We start from the raw sequence: 17,049 nt of genomic DNA, 5'->3' as shown, positions 1-17,049 counted from the left end.
GTTAACCAATCTAGTGTTGGTAAGTGGCCGTACTCATCGCTCCCTGCAGTGGTGGAACACACAAAACCTATCAAAAGGGCGGCAGTTCATAGACCCGATTCCACAGACCGTGTTAACAGCGGACGCATCCTTTACTGGCTGGGGAGCTCATCTTCAACAACACACAGTGCAAGGGCTGTGGAGTCACCAGCAAAAGATGCTCCACATCAATCACTTAGAGCTCATGGCAATCTTTCTAGCTCTCAAAGCCTTTCAAGATCACCTATCTGGCAAAGCTGTGTTAGTCTGAACCGACAACATGACAGCTATGTACAGGGGGGGGGGGGGACACACTCTCTCCAACTGTCCCACTTAGCCCAGAACATCTGGAAGTGGGCTATTCACCGCAACATTTATCTCCAGAGATATCAAATACACGAGTGGGAACTTCACCCTCAAGTTCCCCACCCATACTTCCAGGCTTAGGGAGTCCCTCACATAGACCTGTTCGCAACACCCGAAAAGGCAAAATGCCAAAGCTTCGCCTCCAGGTATCCACACCCCTTTGTCCAAAGGCAATGCTCTATGGATAAACTGGTCAGGGATATTTGCCTATGCTTTTCCACCTCTCCCACTCATTCCATCAGTGGTTCGGAAACTCTGGCCCACATCACTCACGCTAATACTAGTAGCTCCAATATGGGCACGTCAACCCAGGTTCACAACCCTGTTGGAACTCTCTCTGGTACCACACCAAAAATTACATTTAACCCCGAGTTTCCTCACACAGAACCTTGGAGAAATCAAACACCCAGATCCAAAACAGCTGAACCTTGCGATCTGGCTCCTGAAGTCAGAGTTTGGTCATCTCAACCTTCCACCAGACTATATGAACATTATTAGAGAGGCCAGCACAACGGCCTGCTACGCAGCTAAATGGAAGCGTTTAGTTATCTATTGCAATAACAACCACATCAACCCCCTTGATGCTTCCATACAGAACATACTGTGCTACTTATTGCATCTGCAGCAGTCAGTATTGGCCTATACATCCATTAGACTACATCTTGCTGCCATAGCAGCTTCCCTTCAAAATAGGCAACATTGATTGCTATTTAGAGTGCCCGTCATCAAAGCTTTCATGGAAAGGCTAAAACTGGTAATACCACAAAGACTTCCACCTGCCCCAGTATGGAATCTTAATATAGTCCTTACAAGGCTAATGGGTCCGCCATTTGAACCCATGCACAAATGTGAACTACAGTTCCTTACTTGGAAAACTGCTTTCCTCAATGCGATCACTTCATTAAGGAGAGTGGGTGAACTACAGGCACTAACCATAGAAGAACCCTTCTTCCAGTTACATAAACAAAGTGGTTCTTCGTACCAACCCTAAATTCCTACCTAAGGTTGTATCTGCATTTCACATCAATCAGTTAGTTGAATTACTTGTATTCTTCCCTCAACCTCACTCTGTTGCAGAACAAGCTTTACATACCTTAGATGTGAGAAGAGCTCTTTTGTATTACACTGAAAGATCAAAGTCATTTTGGAAAACCAAACAACTCTTTGTAGCTTTTGCACCACCTCACAAAGGCAATCCTATCTCCAAATCAGGAATTGCTAGGTGGATTGTCAAATGTATTCAAACTTGTTATCAAAAAGCCAAAACGACTCTCTTTTATGTCATTCTTAGATCTTTCTTCAACACCAGAAAGAACATTACAGTCTGTAAACTTGCTTAGATGTCTCAAATTCTATATTGCCAAAACAAACGACATATGCATATCCGACCAGCTATTTGAATCATTTCGTCAACCACAAAAAAGTAAAGCCCTGTCCAAACACGGGCTAGCTCATTGGCTCTCAGCCTGTATTGCTTTCTGTCATGCCAAAGCCTAACATTCTCTCTGGGGGCGCATTCCACCAGAGGTATGGCTTCAACTACAGCACTCAATGCTGGAGTACCCCTGAAATCCATCTGCCATGCAGCCACCTGGAGGAGCAGGCATACGTTCAAGAAGCGTTTATGCCTAGATGTGGATGCAGAAGCTGATGAGGCAGTGGGACAGGCAATCCTAAGAAACCTATTTCATTAAAGGTGAGGCTGCTTCTCGGTTTGTTGTATTCCATGATGTATACTGCTTGCTATTCTGATTCAAGCATGTGAATATATAAAAGATCCAAAGTTGGAGAAGAAATTAGTTACTTAGCCGTATCTCCGGTTCTCCGGCATTGATATCTTTTATATATTCACATGCAACCCCTCTCCTCCCCGCTCAGAAGCTCATCATATTTGTTCTCAAACTTGTGCTTTGAAAACTGAGCTATGATGGCTTTCAGGAGGAGTAGGAGAGCTTAAGCTTCCACCTTATTGGATGAATTTTTGGTTCTTTCAAACGAGGTGGATATGCTACTAAACATACTGCATTGTTCAGGGCCCATGGCCATTTTACATTCTAAACTGCATGCTGTATTTTGTACACTGAATACTGCTATTTTAATGTACAGGGAATTCCCAGCCTGACAACAGAGAATGATTGAAGCAGGTGAGTATATAAAAAGATATCAATGTTGGAGAACTGTAGTTACAGTTAACTAACCTCTTCATTACATTTGCACACACAGTTTACTGATAAAACTATACAGCACACAAAAGATAATGTGTGGAAATGGCATCAGCAAGTGTATTGATTTGTTCTGATCGTATTAAAATATTTATTTCCTCCACACTTCAGAATTATGAAAGAATGTGCTTCATTTGTGCTTTCCTAATTCTGATATATTCTGAAATATTTGCACAGTTCATTTACTGACATTTAAATTTAGTTGGGAGCTAGAAAAAAACATCCTACAACCTTTCCTCTCACATGGGTAGCCAGCAGGATTGTTATATAAATCCTCTTACTTTGAAGTCCGACAAATAAAAGTAAAGTCCGAGCTCCCAGGAAGATGGAGCCTGACGTTTGACCTCAGTCTTTGAATGCACTGCAAATGTGACAGTATGAGAACATAATTTGAATGCCTCTTTACAGAAAGTGGGCACTCGTGGAAGAATGCAAGGAATGATGGTAAACATGCAATGGTCCACGGAGGGACTAACTCAATCTGGACAGTCTAAAACAAATAAAGCCAGCATATAGAAAGCAAGCAAGTGTAATTTACAAAACACAAAACCAATGGTAAGCAATGGGCGGAATACATTCCCAGAGAAGCTTTCAGAATGTCCCCAAGATGTCTTTACAAACCAGGCAACTGCACTGTCTGGCAGACTACCACTTAAAAGTGACAACCTTTTTTATGACGTCCCTGGCAAGAAACACCCAATGCCTGAAAAATATTGTAAAATTGCAGCATATCCACAGTAAATGTCGTTGAGCAGCCGATCTGCCTGAACCTTGAAATGTGACACTATTTGGCTTCCAAAGTATGATATGACAGTAAAATTAGATATTGGAGAAATTGAACAGTTTAAAAAAAATCCCGTTTTTTATTTCAAGGATTTCTAGAAATAGCACTGCTTCAATGAACACTTTTGTGCTGGTGTATGTGTGGATTTTCTTTGAGTTCCCATCATTTGTTTTTCAGATGTCATCAATGAATTCTGTTTCTGTATTTCTCTCCTGTATCTTTTTGTGATTCGACAGATAACCATAGAGTGCATTCTTCAGAACTACTACATACTCTGTTATACAACATCAATTGTCTTTTACATAGAATTTGATGTTCTGACTTCCTCAACAGTACCCCCACTTTCTGAAGAGGGATGCCAATAAACTGCAGATAATGTTGCAGAGGAGGAAAAGGTATAAAAACCGGACGATTCTCGGGTACAAAACCCTGGCGGTGGGGCTCATTAACATGGCAGAGGTAAGGAGAGCTTTATCCTTTATTCTTCATAGCACATTTTTTGGAGACTTACATTTGGTATAAATGTGTATTCTGTGGTTCAACTGGGTATGTTAGTGTCAGAATTCGAATGCCTGTAGCCCTAAACGTTAAAGTTAAGACACTGGCACCTTGTCCATTCTGATCAATCACTTTTATCGAGACCGTTTAAATATTTGTATTGTCTTTTATAGTGCAAACTTCACACAACCGTATTTCAGAGAGCTATACATTATATATTTAACAATAGAAAGTCAATCCTATATTTGACTGTGGTAGCATATGTACAGACATTTGGTGTGTATATACATTTATTTTAATTTTTAGAGGAGATGTTTCCCAGTAGAACTGGGACGTGCATATAATACAGATCAGTGATGCATGTTTGATCAAAACAGATGCCTGGTTCATTTACTCTGTTAAACACCAGCTATGGTCCAAATAACCCACAGTTGCAAAGAAAGCATCATAACTCAAATAAGAGAGGAAAACACTAGAGACAGGGTAGATAGGCCAGAAAGTACTTTAGGTTTCAAGGAACTGTGCAGTACAAGGTGAGAGGAATATGTCGAGGTCGTTGGGAAAACAGCAAGTAAATCACATTTTTGATAGGAAAATAGAAAGTTGAAGGAAAGGTTACTTGTACGTTGAACAGAGCGGGCAAAAGTGACACATTAGCCATGCAGAAGTTGACAGAAACATAGTACATGTTGGCAGCAGTATTGTACAGACACATTGTCGAGCTGACGAGAAGTAGGAAGATTCTAAAGGGGATTAAAGTATAGAGTAATAACAAAAGAGAATCTATCTATCCGCATCACATGGAAAGGGATGCCAACAGTATCATTTGATAATGGGGTAATGAAGAGTATCAAAGAATTACACAGTTCGAGGTGGTTTGAGTGGATTTGAGAGCAGCAAGGAAAATCACATAATCAAATTTAACAATGCACACAAAGCAAATCAAAGCAACATTCATTATTAGCATGACTAAACATAAAAGAACTACCAAAGCTTGCTTATTTCCTTTGTGCATTTGATCTGTATCATTACATTCTGCACAGCAGAAAAAAGGGTAGATTCCTTTATTGAGAAGGGTAGGTATGTGTTTTTTTGCCATCATCACCTTGTAGACGCTTTACCCTCTTAACCAAATGCTCCCAACATGGGCCGGTTATATTCGCTTTCCTTTGTCCAATCCATCGAGCCACTCTGTTGTTGGACACTCGAAATTGGTCATCAGGGTGGATACCTTGGGCCCTTTATGGTGTAGTCATCGGACAATTACCCTGATCGTACTTTTTAGTTTCTCTGACTAGATCTCCTCCAACACAAGACTGGTACCCAAAGTTCTGTTCTCTTTTCTTTAAAGCATGCTCTGTCAAACTTGACAGTCCTGATGATCAACTCAAGTCGCTTATTGCCCTTTGGCGGGCTCTCGTCCACTCATCTTCTGCATATCAAGTGCCACGCGAGCAACATAAGATTTAAAAAAAAAAAAAAAAAAAAAGGTTTTTATTATCTTGATCCTGTTATCTGATGTTTCGACACCAAACAAAATAAAGTTAAGGCTTACCTTAAATTCAGTTCCTGTAATCGCCCTTATTAAACTACATACATCCTCCCAGAGCACCTTCAAAACGAGACATGAAACAGACATATTTATATATTGTCTGGGTCACTGCACTTTCTACAGTAGTTCTCACTTGTTGTCGCCAATCTTGACATTTTCTAAGGAGTCCAGTAGCCCTATTTAGAGTGAAAAGATTGTTTCTTTTTATGGAAACCGGACTGACCATGGGTTACAGAATCACAGAGGGTACTTGCTATAAATTCTCCAGATCTCAATACAGCAAGCATCTGCTCCACTTCTGATAGGGTGGAGGTTTCCCTTGTCTTCTGTGTCGCTCAGTAGTTGGTACCATTTCGTCACTTCCTTTTTATGTGTACCAGACATGTGCAAGTCTCTCTCCAGTGTAGAGTCCTTCATACTTATTCCTTGTTTTAATGCTCCCAACCAAGTGCTGAGTTGGGAATATTTGAATCTGGATAGACTCCTTGCTGTTTTAGAGTACATCTCCTCCTAAGTGCTCAGCTCACCATCAAAAATCAGATAACCCCCATCTTGTATATTTTGCTACTTTAAGTGGGAGACTTAAGGTCTCCTTCAGACACTCGGGTAACCCTGGGGATTCCCAAATTGGTATCAACGCAGAATAATATGGGATTTCTCACGTAACCCTTATTTCATATCATACATTTATACCTGCCTTTTAAACCAGCCTAACCTTCTCAAAATATTTAGGTGAGCCAAATTTATACAAGAATTATACTGCTTTTCACTTTCTACTCTAGAACAACAAACGTGATGGATAGAATGTTTGAATTATCCTCTGTCACTGGTAAATTACTGAGGCCAAACTTCAGTGCTTTGTTTTTTCTTCACTGTCATTCCAGACAGACTAGCCATATGCCATTCAGACATGGCCCTTTTCCAATAGGTTTCTTAAATAGAAGGAACCAGGAGCTTTTGTAACAGGTTCTGCACATATACTCCTAGATATGGTTTGTAAAATATGCCAATGTGCAGTAACTAAATGTGAGGGAGTGCTCTGGTCTGTTATAAAGTGCCCTCACACACACCGGAGGATGTCATGCTTCATCATTGGGTCTGCTGTTCGTCAGGCCGGCGCTGCAATGCCCGACAGGCACCCGCAAAGGGGCTATTTAGTGAAGATCTTTTTTTGAGAAGCTGTTGGGTGTGTGAGGGTATGTGGGCAGGGTAGTGTCGTGAGTGTGCAGTGTCATTTTAAATCTGTCTAGTACTGCCCTCGTCAATAATTTTATTCTGAGGTGCACTAACCTAACTAAAAACTGTAAGCCCTGCTTGGAGATAATGGTCCCACAGGGTCTATCTGGTGCATGTGGTCAACAAGTTTCATGCCTAAAAAGTCCCTTTGCGGGTCTGGTAGCAATTCATCAGGACTGTGGTATATAGGAGAAAGTGATCTCGACTCTTACAGTACCTCAATGCTGGTTCTTGACGTCGTGATGTAACCAGCGTTGCTGTTTAACACCAGGTCGATTGCCCTGGACTTCTGAGACTTGAAAGAGAGTGATAAAGGTGAAAAGTATTAAAAACAAGAGAACGTGGTTGTGGTGTTGGGTAAGTCCATATGGGTCTCACCGACCTCCTAGTGTGAGGGAAAGGTGATGAATAAGCTTATCCCTCGTAAAGTGCCTCAGTATGTTGTTGAAAGTACTTGTGGAGGAGCTGCCAGAACACGGCTGCATGCAGTGGATAACATATGTTATCTGAAAGGCAGGGTCAATAAGGACCATATTTCTATGGTTTGAGCCCATATGAGGCGTAGACCTGCTCTGTATTAAAAGTCACGATGTTTAGAAACACGGAGTGAAAACGCTTGTTTCCATGGCTTTAAATTCATTTTTCAGATTACAGAGTAAATATCACTGCCAAATCGTGATGATAGACGAACACAGACAATACAAAGGTAAACATCCGTCACCCCGCATCCGTCACCCTGCATGTTGTCACAACAAGGTCATTACAACGACCGCGTTGGAAAAACGCAATACCATTACCCCGCAAGTCGTTACAACCACTTGCGGAGGGGGTGGAGAAGGTGTTGGATTTAAAATCCAACACCTTCCCTACTGTACGCACAGACTGGAGTTGGAATAGTAAATTGCACTATTCCAACATCCAGTGCCTCTCTCCGCAAGTCGTTGTAACAACTTGCGGTGTAATGGTATTGCGTTGTAACAACGTGAGGGGTGAGGGAAAGCGGGAAAAGGAGGCATATTCCAATACAACATGTGTAGTGGGTAACATATAGAGTGATTGCCCTATATGTGTGGACGACCCATGTGCAGAAATGAGGGTTAGCCACTTCACCCTTAGTTTGAGCCAATAGGCACATGCTTTGAGAATAAGTTTACAAGAAGTACATGACGAAAGTCAAGTGGATTAAAAACAGTCTTATAGAAAAATATAGGACAATAAAGCAGTAAAGTAGTCCACAGTAAGGATACAGTAATATATAACAATCAACAATTGGGTAATGGGGATGGGGACAGATTTGAGTCTGCTTAGTCAATTAGTCAGGGGACCTTCCTGACAGAAATTGTCAAAGAGGGTCGGGTCTTTGGGAGACATAAATCAACTTACGTTGATTATCCTCAGACTCGTTTCAGCCTTGTTGGTCTTCCTCATTGAGAACAATGACTTTTTTTTTTAACACTTTATTTGTATGATTTTCCAAAGTAACAATACAGAACATAATGGCACGTATTCAAAAACACAGCTGTGTGTATGTACTTTACATTGGTTGTTCCATTTGATGCACCATAGTATGATATAATCAATTGCTTAGTTCAACATATTCTTTATATAGTATCCGTAATCCATACTCGCATTATATTACTGCATAGAGCATATGCGTTGGTTACATAGCATAGAATAGCAAGAGGTCAGTTGGCTCGTCAGTGGTCTGAAACACCTTGGGGCTGAATATGAATATAACAAGTGACAACATGTTGGATAATCGGCCTGAGGAGGATTTCTAGGCACAGCAGCTGGTGCATACCCCACAATTGATTCTCGTGTCTCATATGTGACCAGGCTTAAGGCGTATTTGGTGTTGTATTGTCAGCCGAGTCTATCCTTGGGTGTGTGAGAAGGTAGCTTGTGAGGGGGCCCCATATATCTCTGGGTCGTGACGCACTGGGGAGTAGTTCTGCATAATGGGACAGCTGTTCCTGGCAATACAGCAGGTCATTTAACCAATCCTTAAATTTAGGCGCTCTCCCTCTGCCCCAGCGGCACGCAACACGCCTTTTGGCCATCGGAAGTCCCAGGGAAACGTATTTGCGTTGTGGTTTGGGGATGTGTTTGGTATACCCCAGCAAGGCAAGTAAAGGGGTTTTCTCGATAGTCAGTGCTGTCATCTGTTCTATGGCTTCCAGTACCTGCCTCCAGTAATCATGTACTCCAGGGCAGTCCCAAGCTAGATGTAGGAAATCCGCACTTGTGGTCCCGCATCTATCATAGCAGTCCGAATCCCAGAGTTTATATTTGTGCATCTTTACAGGAGTATAGAACAGGCGGTGGAGAAATGTGCAGTGTATAATTAGTCGCCTGCTACTGGCAGAGATTTTCTCCATCTGCATGCAGCAATATGTCCATTGGACGTCCGACAATGCACAGCCGAGTTCTAGATCCCAGCACGCACGTGCGGGACATGGGGACGTTTTCTGTAGAGTATGTGTTATGTGTTATATCATGGAAACCAGTCCCTTTGGGGCGGTTGCGCCGAGCATCAAATGTAGAGGGGTGAGACAAGGAGGCTCCTGTGGGAACTCCAGGGTGTTGGAGCGTATGCCCTGTCGGAGACGCACATAAAGGAAAACGTCTAGGGGGGTTGGCTGGTGCTCTCGAAATAGAAGGTCAGAATTTCGAAATGTGCCGGCCTGATACAGATCTCCCCATGTGATGATGCGAATACATTCTTTGAGTCATCGGAAAGCCATCTCCTGTAGGAGTGGCATATTGGGGTGGTATGCAAGGGGGAGTAATGGGGAATATAGCATGGGGCTTTGCAGGATAGTGTTTATACGATGCCAGGCTGTTATTGTACATGTGAGTGTGGTGGGCTCTTTATCTCGTGGGTTGACAACAGTGTGAAGTACCTCTTTGATGGGTATTGGGTCAGCTAACAAATGTTCTGCCGCCACTTGTGGCATGTATTGTGGAGGATGTATCTAATAGTAAGCATAGTGAGCTTGCGCACTGAGGTGATATAACTCAAAATCAGGAATGTCAAATCCGCCCTGGGCATAGGGTCTAATGAGGACGTTCCACTGCAATCGCGGCTGTCCCCCCCCCCCAGTATTTGCGGGAGTATAACCATTTTAATTATGGACCCCCGCCACGCCAACGATAGCGGCAAGGCAATCCAACAGGTGACGCACTCGCTGATGAATTCAATTGCCGTGGCATAATTAAGGCGCATCAGCTCTTCCCTGTCTCGAGAGACGTGAATACCCAAGTATCTCAAGTCAGTGTCACACCATTCTAGTGGGAAATCTAAGGGGAATCTAATAGTGGATGTGGTGAGGGGGGAAATATTGGATTTCTCCCAATTAATATGTATCCCGGATATCCTCCCAAATACTATGAATTCACGTAGAATGTGATTCAGATTCTCCTGAGGGTTTCTGATGTATAAGGTTATATCATTCGCATAAAGCGACACAAGAATCTGTCGTAAATTGCAGCAGAGTGCCCTGTTACGATGATGTTGCCGGAGTTTAGCCGCTAAGGGGTCTACCGCTAGGGTGAAAAGTAAGGGCGATAAGGGGCAGCCTTGCCTGGTGCCTCTAGTCATGCCGAGAGCTTGGGATATGTGACCATTAATAAGAACCTTGGCCGTTGGACGGTGATAGAGAAGCTGTATCCATGAGAGAAATAAGGGGGGGTACCCATTCGTGTCATTACCCCAAATATATAATCCCATTCGACTGAGTCGAATGCCTTAGTGGCATCTAGGAAGACCGCAGTCATGGGGAGTTCCGGTGCTACATTATGAAGAACTGTAAAAAGGGTCCTCAAATTATGGGTAGTTGCCCTCCCGGGTATGAAACCTGACTGGTCAGGAAGGACCAGTTTATCCATGAGGAGACTGAGCCTATTGGCTATGAGTTTGGCTAGGATTTTGGTGTCACAATTAATCAAGGAGAGAGGTCTGTACGAGTCGCAGTTGGTCGATGATTTTCCGGGCTTGAGCAATGAGGTCCCCATCGCTTCCCTCATAGTAGGGGGTAGCGTATTAGATTTCAGGGAATCTTCATATACTTCACGAAGGATGCGGGCTAGTATGTCTATGTATGTCTTCTAATATTCAATGTGTATGCCATCCATGCCTGCCGCTTTACCGGACTGTGTGTGCTTTATAGCCTCCCGTACCTCGTCTAATTCGAAAGGGGCGCATAAGAATTTGTGCTGTGCATCACCTAACCATCCCAGTGCCACCTCACCAAGAAACTCGTCCAGGTCGAGTTGGTCAGTTCTAGTGGAAGTGTATAGCGAAGAATAATGCCTGGTGAAAATATTGTGGATGTCCGCTGTGTCGCGATGGATTGATCCTCCTGGTTCGTGTTTTTCTAGGACGTATTTGGAGAAACGTGGCTTACGTATGGTCTCCGCTAGTGCCTTCCCGGGGCGTTCTCCCTCCCCATATTGCCTGGCCACCCAATATTTGCCCCTGAATTTGGCTTCTTGGTTGGCGGTGTGTGTGTAGCCCGAGAGTGTCTCGCGAACTTTATGCAGGACCTCTCCATTCGAGCCAGTCGAAGGTTGTGTCTCTATGGCCTTTAGCTTGGTCTCAAGTTTCTTCTGTGTGTTTTGTATGCCTCTAAGTACCCCTGCACCCTTCGATATGCAAATTCCTCTAATGGTAATTTTAAAGGCCACCCATTTGGTTCCCACTTCCTCCATAGAGCCCCTATTTCTGTGGAAAAATTCCTGTATTTCTTCTGCTAATTCATTATGGAAAACCCTTTCCAATAGCGTTGAGGGGTGCAATCTCCATCCGCAGCGTGGGGTGCCGTAGCCAGGTGAAACCAGTGTCAATAAAACTGGAGAGTGGTCGGAATAGGTGCGTGCCAAGTGTGTGATGCTCGTTATGGCAGGGCTAAGTCCCCGTGAGAGAAACCAATAATACAGACCCGCCCACGATGCCGCCTTTGTAGTGAAATGTGTGCCTTCACGTCCGTGTGGATGTGTGTGCCGCCATGCGTCGACGAGGAGGCTAGCTTTGGTTATACCCTGTAATGTTGCGCAGTATTTCGTGTAATGATGTGGGGCAAGGTTGGAGCAGTCAATGGATGGGTCATGTGCTACATTAAAACCCCCACCCCAAATTATTATCTTGCCCTATAGGGTTATGAAGAAATCTGGGTTGTCGATATTGGGGCCATAGCAACAGGCAAGCGTTACAGAATCTGTGCCCAGTCATCCCCACGCGAGGCAGTATCTCCCATCAGGGTCGCTGATCGCACCAGCCAACGCAAATGGTATGCTAATATCTGGCGCCTTTTCCATGGATCCCGTAGCCCCCTGACATTCCAAGTGATGATTTTTATTTTCCCCGAAGATATTGTGGCAGTCATGGGTCCAGTAAATGTTTGGTAAGTGGCTCAATAGGCGCTCACTAAATGTGATTTTAAATATGGAACTATATTTCGGGTTATTTTGCTGTGCTGTGAACGTGCTGAAAATAGAAACAATAATTCCCCCTTCCCTCCCCCTCCCACTGAAGCAGCCCCAACATGCCAGTAGTCTATTCCCCACCCTCCTCCCTAGATCCCAACTTCAAAACAAGATATGCTGCACATAGTATGCAGTTGAAAACCGTGGGGAATTGCCCGCTGGGGGGAACCCCTAGGTGCTGGCACGGGTACACCTCGCCCTCAGAGATCGTGGTAGGAATGATCTGAGAGAGGGCAGAGGGTGCCCGACGCTTCATTAGAGTAATAGCCCACAATGTCACCTGATTATGTCGTAATGTTCATAGCAAGACATTTGGAGATGTTCTATTTATGGTGGGATGCTCCAGGTACCCCCATGCTTTATCGTGTCTCTGGACCGCATGGTTGGTAACTGGCCACCATTCAGTGCTGATCTGACTCTACGGTCGGCGAAGTGGATCGTGGAGAAGTATTAGATGAAGCAGGATTTCAGTTGATTCGTTTAAGATGTTTTAAAAATTTGTCCACCTGTTGTGGTTTAGTGAAGAAGAGCTGCTTGCCTTGGTGAGTAATCATGAGGCGCGCTGGGTACAGCAGTGCATATTATATTTGGGCCTGTCGTAGCTTGTTTTTTGCGGGCGTAAATTTGCATTGTTCTTCATCTACTGCAGCCGTGAAGTCTGGATATATGGAAAACGTAACGCCTTCGAAGTTCAGTTGTTGTTTGCATCTTGCCCCTGGAAGTGCCACGTCCCGGTCTCTATAGTTCAGGAGTCTTGCGATAATGGGCCGAGGCGTGCTCCCCGGCGGCGGTCATGGTCCCAAAGTGTGGTGCGCGCGTTCAACGATGAACTGGGGCGAGAAGAACTCAGCACCTATGGACGGCAACAGCAATTTTTCGATGTATTCTTCCATTTTTCCGGTGTTGGTGCTTTCCGGAATTCCGAGAACGCAGATGTTATTGCGCCTGCTCCTCACTTCTAAATCGTCATTCTTAGCCGCTATTAGTTTCAAATGTCTGTCAATTTGTGTGACATGCGTTTTAACCTGAGAGGTGGCATCTTCAGTGTCTGAGATGCGGCCTTCCGTCTCCTTGATCATTTCGTCATGACCCTCGATTTTATGAACAATAGCGTCCATCTGCGTTGACATGCTGTCCATTTTATCAGCTATGGTGGCAAAGCCTTGCCTGACCTCTTGTAGAATAGTTTTCATGTCCTCGCTCTGCGCGGTGGAGGACTCTAGAATGGCCTCGCCCCCCGGTTGCGCCTTGTTCGCCCTGCTGTGTGTGAGTACCTTTCTTGGCCTCAAATTTGAGCCGTGGCTGTCTTGTGTCTGGTTTCCCCATTGTGGGCCACAGCCAGGAGCGTCAGTGCAGGCCGCAGTGATGTCGTTCCTCACTTGTATTACAGTGTCAATGGTTTCTAGTGCGTTCGCTGGCTTGGCTGTGAGGGGTGTAGTAGTTGTCGATATTTTTCCTTACTGTTCTTCTCTGGAAACTTGCGGCGGGGTGACCTACTGTTCCATTGCTGCGGCTATGATCAGAGCGCGATGCAATTAATTCGCCAAATGACCTCTTCCCCTGGACATGCAGAATTCCATAAGCGCCTTTCCCCAACTCTCACCACAATCCAGGTATATATCCGGGGCTTTGTTAGCCACAGGTTAGGGGGCCCCAGCGCATTGCGCACTTCCACCCCGGACAGCATGAAGCGGAGATGGCAGTAGTGATGCGGGGGACGGCGCCTAGATGCAGATTGATCCACTATTATTCACACGGTCCCATAGAGTAGTCCCGTGCAGTACACTATATAGCGCATAAATAGCAGCGTGGCCACCCGTTAAATCCAGGGAGAGGGGGGGGCCCTTCCGATGCAATGCACCTCTTACCGCATACGCGTCCTCCGGAGCCAACACGAATGTCCTCTCAATTGCACCTTTCAAATGCACCACCGGTCGGCGGTCGGATTCGTGCTAGACTTGCTGCTGTGTTGAGCTGCGCGATGTGGCTTCGCTGCACCCGGCGGACGATCTCCCCCTCCAAGCTCCGTCCAGGGAGGCCTACCCGCCACGTGGAAGCCGCGGGCCTTGCGTGATGTCGCCCGCCGGCCGGCTGTACCAAGCTGCTCAGAAACGTAGCTGTGTGATGAGGATGAGCTTGCAGCAGCGGCCAGTGGAGTGCTCTCGGGCTCAAACTCGCACCGGAGTCTCAGCTGTCTTTAGACTCTTGAGTGCCGCAGTCATTACCTTTACAGATACGTATGGGCAGGATAAATAACAAACCTTGGCACCGGGCTGCAGGAGCCTCACGGTAGTGCGGCCATATTGCGCGCCACCTATCACCCCCCGAGAACAATGACTTTACTTAATGATGAAAGAAACTTGCATTGGCAAATGTGTCGCCTATGTGAGTGCAATAGGCTTTGACACAATAGTTTAGCCATGTTGTACAGTAGCGCTTCTGCTGTGCAACATGGCTATAAATGTGAAAAATAAGTGCTACAGCGCAACCAGTGTTGGGCGTATCCTAGCGATTTTTTTTTTCTTTTTTTCTGGCGAGGGAAGGCCAAGCAATAATGACGTGAGGGGAGGCATGCAACAACGGGGGAGGGGGAAACCAATGACAAGAGAGTAACAATGATGGAAGGTGCAAACAACGAACAGAAGGTAAGCAACAATGACAGATAAGCGGCAGGAGTGGAGGCAAGCGCAAAAATAACAATTCATGGACAGAATGCAGAACAATGTCATACATTCACCCCAGTATAGAGATCTGGGCCTAAATCGATCGTTTTTTTGCTCACCGTGCCATTCCATTTTGGACCCAGCCATATGCAAATCAGTCTTTACCCTGCGCCCAATGGAAACAGTCCAGCCCGAACTGCCAGGACAGGTCCTCCCTAGACTGGAAACAAGCATCCTAGGACCGGTTTCGGGCTTTCAGCCCTCATTAGCCAGGATAGCTTGACTCAGGTGGCATGGAGAGCACGGGACCCACGTCTAGGTATATCCGGCCAACTCAGGATGACAAATGCAAAAATAACAATTGATGGACAGAATGCAGAACAATGTCATACATTCACCCCAGTACAGAGATCTGGGCTTAAATACATCGTTTTTTGCTCACCATGCCATTCCAGTTTGGACCCAGCCATATGCAAATCAGTCTTGACCCTGCACCCAATGGGAGCAGTCCAGCCCGAACTGCCAGGCCAGGTCCTCCCTGGACTGGAAACAAGCATCCTAGGACCGGTTTCGGGCTTTCAGCCCTCATCACCCAGGATAGCTTGACTCCAGTGGAATGGAGAGCACGGGACCTACGTCTGGGCATACCTGTCTAACTCAGGGTGACAAATGCAAAAATAACAATTGATGGACAGTATGCAGAACAATATCATACATTCACCCCAGTACAGAGATCTAGGCCTAAATCCATCGTTTTTTTGCTCACTATGCCATTCCAGTTTGTACCCAGCCTTATGCAAATCAGTCTTGACCCTGTAGCCAATGGGAACAGTCCAGCTCGAACTGCCAGGTCCTTGAATGCTTGTTTCCCGTCCAGGGAGGACCTGGCTTGGCAGTTCGGGCTGGACTGTTCCCATGGGGCACAGGGTCAAGACTGATTTGCATATGGCTGGGTTCAAACTGGAATGGCATGGTGAGCAAAAAAACGATGGATTTAGGCCCAGATCTCTTGACTGGGGGTGAATATTTATATTTGTTCTGCATTCCGTCCATCAATTGTGTGTCTTTTGCTTTCTCACCCTAAATGCACCAGGTTTGCCCAGACGTGGGTCCTGGGCTCACTGTGCCACTGGAATCAAGCTGGCTGAAGAGGGGTGAAACCCCGAAACTGGTCCTAGGATGCTTGTTTCCGGTCCAAGGAGGACCTAGCTTGGCAGTTTGGGCTGGACTGTTCCCATGAGGCACAGGGTCAAGACTGATTTGCATATGGCCAGGTCTAAACTGGGTTGGCATAGTGAATAAAAGAATGATGGATTTAGCCCAGATCTCTTGATTGGGGCTGAATGTTTTGATTTGTTCTGCATTCCGTCAATCAATTTTGTGTCTTTTGCTTTCTCGCCTGGAGGGGGGGGGGCAAGCAACGTCAACAGGAGAAGGTGCAAACAATGACGAGAAGGAAAGCAGCATCGATGGGAGGGGAAAGGTCTTCAAACAACAATGACTGGAGTGGGAAGGAGGCAAGCAATAACGACGGGAGTGGGGAGGTGGACAAACAGAAACAGAAGGCAGCTGGGTGCAAGCAGCAATGTGGAAGGGTGCAAGCAACTAAAAAATAAAGTATCTCAATTCGAGCTAGAGCAGTTGAAGCACACTAATAAAGCAATTTATTGGTACTTTTTCTATGCTCCAGTGTTAGGTTTCACAGTAATCACCAGACTAAGGGTGCCAAGTGAGTTGTTTATTTGTGCATAAATTCCGACATTAGAACCTAAGAAAACAAATGTCCAGCGTCCCTTTTTGAGGAATTCTTGGCTGTTCCTTAAGGCCTTGACTTTTCTCCACCGCTCAGTCAGCCCAGCCAAGAGAGGAGGTACCAAAAACAAAGGAGAAAAACAGAATGTCAGCGCAATGCGCAAATACTTAGGTAAGAGAGTGAGGGAGACAACACACCCGTCTGCTTTGGTTGAAAGGGTGAGAGAGAGACCGCCACCATGAGTGTAGAGAACCCCAAGGTCCCGTTACGTTAGGGAGTTCACAAGGGGTTTTCTTTCTCTTTACCCCCGAGGCGCTACTCCCACCCACTCCCCAGGAGTCTTGCACATACCTATGCAAGCCACGTTCCTCCTGGAACTCGACTGGGTGAGTTGCGATGTCGTTGGCCTCCTGGCTTTCCTCCTTGGCCTTCACTGCCGGAATCCCAATTCACCAGGTTGTTTTAACTCCTCG

At 45.4% G+C, this 17,049-nt stretch overlaps 1 protein-coding gene across 2 annotated transcripts in view; it reads left to right on the top strand.

Annotated features, from left to right (window-relative positions):
• The window catches only part of PACS1 (phosphofurin acidic cluster sorting protein 1), a 1,493,664-nt gene that overhangs the window by 334,862 nt on the left and 1,141,753 nt on the right, over positions 1–17,049 (top strand). For both annotated transcript variants that reach the window (XM_085625739.1, XM_085625738.1), the window contains exon 4: positions 3,724–3,849. In XM_085625739.1, the coding sequence (XP_085481865.1) occupies positions 3,724–3,849 (126 nt within the window). The remainder of the gene's footprint in view (positions 1–3,723; positions 3,850–17,049) is intronic.

This window comes from Triturus cristatus, chromosome 9 (genome assembly GCF_964204655.1).
Source record: "Triturus cristatus chromosome 9, aTriCri1.1, whole genome shotgun sequence".
In the NCBI taxonomy this organism is placed as follows: domain Eukaryota; kingdom Metazoa; phylum Chordata; class Amphibia; order Caudata; family Salamandridae; genus Triturus; species Triturus cristatus.
Note: the sequence above shows the minus strand (reverse complement) of the source record. Positions and strands in the feature narration are given on the sequence as shown.